This window comes from Myotis davidii, unplaced genomic scaffold (assembly GCF_000327345.1).
Source record: "Myotis davidii unplaced genomic scaffold, ASM32734v1 scaffold337, whole genome shotgun sequence".
NCBI classification, from domain to species: Eukaryota; Metazoa; Chordata; class Mammalia; order Chiroptera; family Vespertilionidae; genus Myotis; species Myotis davidii.
Window position 1 is genome coordinate 2,000,532 of NW_006288250.1, and position 4,467 is coordinate 2,004,998.

A 4,467-nucleotide genomic window follows, 5' to 3' on the forward strand; every position below is an offset into this window, starting at 1 on the left:
TGCCAAGAACCTACAACCAAGATTACTTTATCCAGCAAAGCTATCATTCAGAAGTGAAGGTCAGATAAAGAGCTTCACAGATAAGGAAAAGCTAAAGGAGTTCATCACCACCAAACCAGGATTATATGAAATGCTGAAAGGTATCCTATAAGAAGAGGAAGAGGAAGAAAAAGGTAAAGATACAAATTATGAACAACAAATACGCATCTATCAACAAGTGAATCTAAGAATCAAGTGAATAAATAATCTGATGAACAGAATGTACTGGTGATTATAATAGAATCAGGGACATAGAAAGGGAATGGACTGACTATTCTTGTGGGGGAAAGGGGTGTGGGAGATGCGGGAAGATACTGGACAAAAATCGTGCACCTATGGATGAGGACAGTGGGTGGGGAGTGAGGGCAGGGGTGGGGTGGGAAGCTAGGTATAGGGGAATTATGGGGGGGAAAAAGAGGAACAAATGTAATAATCTGAACAATAAAGATTTAATTAATTAAAAATTTTAAAAAAACAAAACCCAAGCAGTAGATGGTTGTTAAAATATCAGCAAAGATTCTGGGATTCTTCCCATACTTTCTTGGCTTTCTCAAAAGAAATATCACAAGTTTTGGGGACAGAGCCTCAGCTGAGCTCAATTATTCTGTACAACAAAAAAAGGAACCTTTCTCCAGGGCACCAAAAGTCAAATTTAAGAGTCTAGAGGATGAGGATATACAAACAAATGAAGATGGAATGAAATCCTAGGTGTGCACTTACTTCCCGCAGCACATGTGATGCTTATCGGGCATTCCCAAGCCCAGGACAAGGACACAGTACTTCTGCGCCAAGTATTTCTGTGCCGCTTCTAACTTACTTAAAACCAGCTCCATCTCTTTTTTCTCCACAAGGCCCCTGAAAAGAAAAACGATAATTTGGATTAATTTTGGAAAATGCCTATATTACTTATTGAAAGCCGGAAGTATAAACTATTTTGAAGGAAATACAAGTGAGTCCACATATCCGACTTATCCTTTCATCTGTTTTATTCAAGCTGTGGCAGAGGTCCTCAAAGTCCTTTGATATTTATCATTGTCACCATCATCTCAAGTTTATGGTGCATTTTCACTTTTTTAAAATATATTTTATTTATTTCAGAGAGGAGAGAGAGAGGGAGAGAGAAAGAGAGAGAAATCACAATAATGAGAGAGAATCATTGATCAGCTGCCTTCTACACACCCCACACTGGGGATCGAGCCTGCAACGCAGGCATGTACCCTGACAGGGAATCAAACCGTGACCTCCTAGTTCATAGGTCGATTTTCAACCATTGAACCGTGTCAGCTAGTTTCACTTTTTTATAGATTCTTTATACTTTATGCCGCATAACCTTAATTTTATATACAAGCAGTCCTAATTTATTACCTATCTTGGTTTCTGAGGCAGCTAGCAGCCCACTTCCCTGCTGTTTTGCTAAAACTCCCACCTGAGCTTCCCCTGGGTTCCTGATGTTACTACTAAGGGCTGGAGCTCAATGGGTGCCTATTCGCACCTCTGTGTTTGCTAAGCAGGCATCCATGGACTACTACTCTCAACACTTTGGCATTAATTACAATAACCTTTCTTCCCCTTGAAAACATACCCCAGTTTGAACTGAATTGGAAATGAACTTTACGACAGCCTGTTCTTAGGTTACACCAGCGGTTCTCAACCTGTGGTTCGCGACCCCTTTGGCGGTCGAACGACCCTTTCACAGGGGTCGCCTAAGACCATCCTGCATATCAGATATTTACATTACAATTCATAACAGTAGCAACATTACAGTTATGAAGTAGCAACGAAAATAATTTTATGGTTGGGTCACAACATGAGGAACTGTATTTAAAGGGCCACAAGGTTGAGAACCACTGGGTTATAGCATGTCTGAAGCCTAATTTTAGAAGTTTTTGCAATGGATGGACCGTCAGAACATTATGCTAAATAAATAAGTCAGTCAGAAACAGCTAAGAACCATATGATGTCACTTATACCTGGGATATAAAATTGAAACTCATGAACATAAACAGCGGTATGGTGGCTGCCAGAGGGGTGGGGGTGGGTAGAGAAGGGGGGCCTAAAATAAGGTGACAGGAGAAGACTTGACTTTGGGTGGTGGACACAGTGCAATATACAGATCTTGTAACACAGAAACCCACACCTGAAACCTGTATGTTCATGTTGTCTACTGTCACCCCAATAAACTTAATAAAATAAAATAAAATGTTTTGCAGTATAGAAAGAAGGGAACAATATTGCCCACAATACATTCCAATGACTGCTATGGAAAAGGTGTCACTAAATTTTTCTTTAAAAAAAAATGTTTTTAATTGATTTCAGAGAGGAAGGAAGAGGGAGAGAGAGAAACATCAATGATGAGAGAGAATCATCTATCGGCTGCCTCCTGCATGGCCCCTATTAGAGATTGAGCCTGAAACCGGGCATGTGCCCTGACCGGGAATCGAACCAGTGACCTCTTGGTTCATGGGTGGATGCTCAACCATTGAGCCATACCAGCCGGGCAGCATTTTTCTTGCCTTTTAATTTTCAGAAAGATTTAAACCAAAGAAATGCACTCTAAACAACAGGGAAAAATTATTGCCTCTTCTGACGTTAACCACTAGACTAACTACATGAGGATATGCTGTGAGGGGTTGAGAATAATGATAGTTCAAAGCACAAATCATTATCATATGTGATGAGAAGGCTTGTGAGTGGCTGAAAAAAATAAGTTTCTGGAATAGACAAATTGGGTTCCAACTTTAAATGCTCAAATTTCGCATAACCCAATACATATCCCCACAAGCACCCCAATGGCCATCACTGGCCTGCCTCCCTGTGTCCTTTATTCTTTTGTTGTTGTAAACAAAACAAAGCAAAGTTGAGAAAAACCTTGAGACTTTTAGGCCAATGGTTCTCAAGTTTTAAGATATGTAAGAATCGCCTGGGGTTACTTACTAAAAGTGCAGATTCCCAATGCCACCCACCTCTCAAAGACTCTGGTTCAGTAGGTTGGGGTAGGGTAGAACCTGGCATTTAAAACAAACCCAGGTATAATCCTCTGGAAAAAAAATTGATAATAATTTCAAGTGCCATACAATTGATCATAAACTTTGATCCAATAATCTCTCCCAGAATTTTTTTTAATCTTCCAAAATTAGGAAAAAATCTAATGCATAAAGATACTCGATACAATCATTATTTATCAGAACAACTAGAAGTTCCAAAAATATATAAAATATATATAGCCAGGTACTTAATATAGCATTTAACTTAATGTATGACTCCTGTGGGATTTAAGCCAAGCACCAAAGTCTATACCAGGGGTGGGCAAAGTTTTTGACTCGAGGACCACAATGGGTTCTTAAACTGGACCGGAGGGCCAGAACAAAAGCATGGATGGAGTGTTTGTGTGAACTAATATAAATTCAAATTAAACATCATTACATAAAAGGGTACGGTCTTTTTTTTTTTTTAGTTTTATTCATTTCAAACAGGCCGGATCTGGCCCGCGGGCAGTAGTTTGCCCACGGATGGTCTATACCCTTAACCACTATACATACTGTCTCTTAATAGGTAAATCAGTAAGTCAATAACATACATTGAATTGATGGAATGTTATGCCACCATTAAAAATTGTAATTATAACCCAGCCGGAGTTATAGTTATGCTCAGTGGTTGAGCATCGACCCATGAGCCAGGGGGTCACTGGTTTGCTTCCCAGTCAGGGCACATGCCCAGGTTTCGGGCTCAATCTCCAGTAGGGGGCATGGAGGAGGCAGCCAATCGATGATTCTCTCTCTTCATTGATGTTTATATCTCTCTCTCTCCTTCTCCCTTTCTTGCTGAAATCAATAATAATGTATTTTTAAAATTATAATTATAAAGACTGTAATAACAAAAAAGACTTGTGACATGATGTTTAAAACTGCATACATTAAAATAACTGCATACATAAGTGTGCCTTTGTTCAGAAACTGTATGTCTGACAGAGGAGTAGAGGTACAGTAACCATTGAACCAAAGAAGTATCTTAAGACTAAAAAATGAAGCAGGCAAGTCCATCCACTATAATATAATTTACTATAGGCTAAGTTACTTACAAAGGGCAAAATTGGGGCAAACAGGCAATCCAGTGGTCTAGGTCTGCATAGCAAACCTCTGCCACCAGGCAGCTATTACAGCTGAACTCCTAATGACTGAAAAGACAAAGAATGTAGTATAAGCCAGGAACCATATCTCCTGGTGGATACTTGCTTAGAATTGATGCCAACACCTAGTTTGATATTTATCTGGGTTGCTATGCCATTCTGGCCATTTACTGACAGGAATCTTTATAATTACACTAGAGGCCCGGTGCACAAAAATTTGTGCACTCGGGGAGGGGGGGTCCCTCAGCCCGGCCTATGCCCTCTTGCAGTCTGGGACCCCTCGGAGGATGTCCACCTGCTGG

General features: G+C 40.1%; 1 protein-coding gene across 1 annotated transcript in view; it reads right to left on the reverse strand.

Moving 5' to 3' along the window:
* PPP1R36 (protein phosphatase 1 regulatory subunit 36) overlaps positions 1-4,467 on the reverse strand; it is a 25,569-nt gene that overhangs the window by 5,015 nt on the left and 16,087 nt on the right. The window contains exon 6 of the mRNA XM_006760092.2: positions 760-894. Within this exon, the coding sequence (XP_006760155.1) occupies positions 760-894 (135 nt within the window). The remainder of the gene's footprint in view (positions 1-759; positions 895-4,467) is intronic.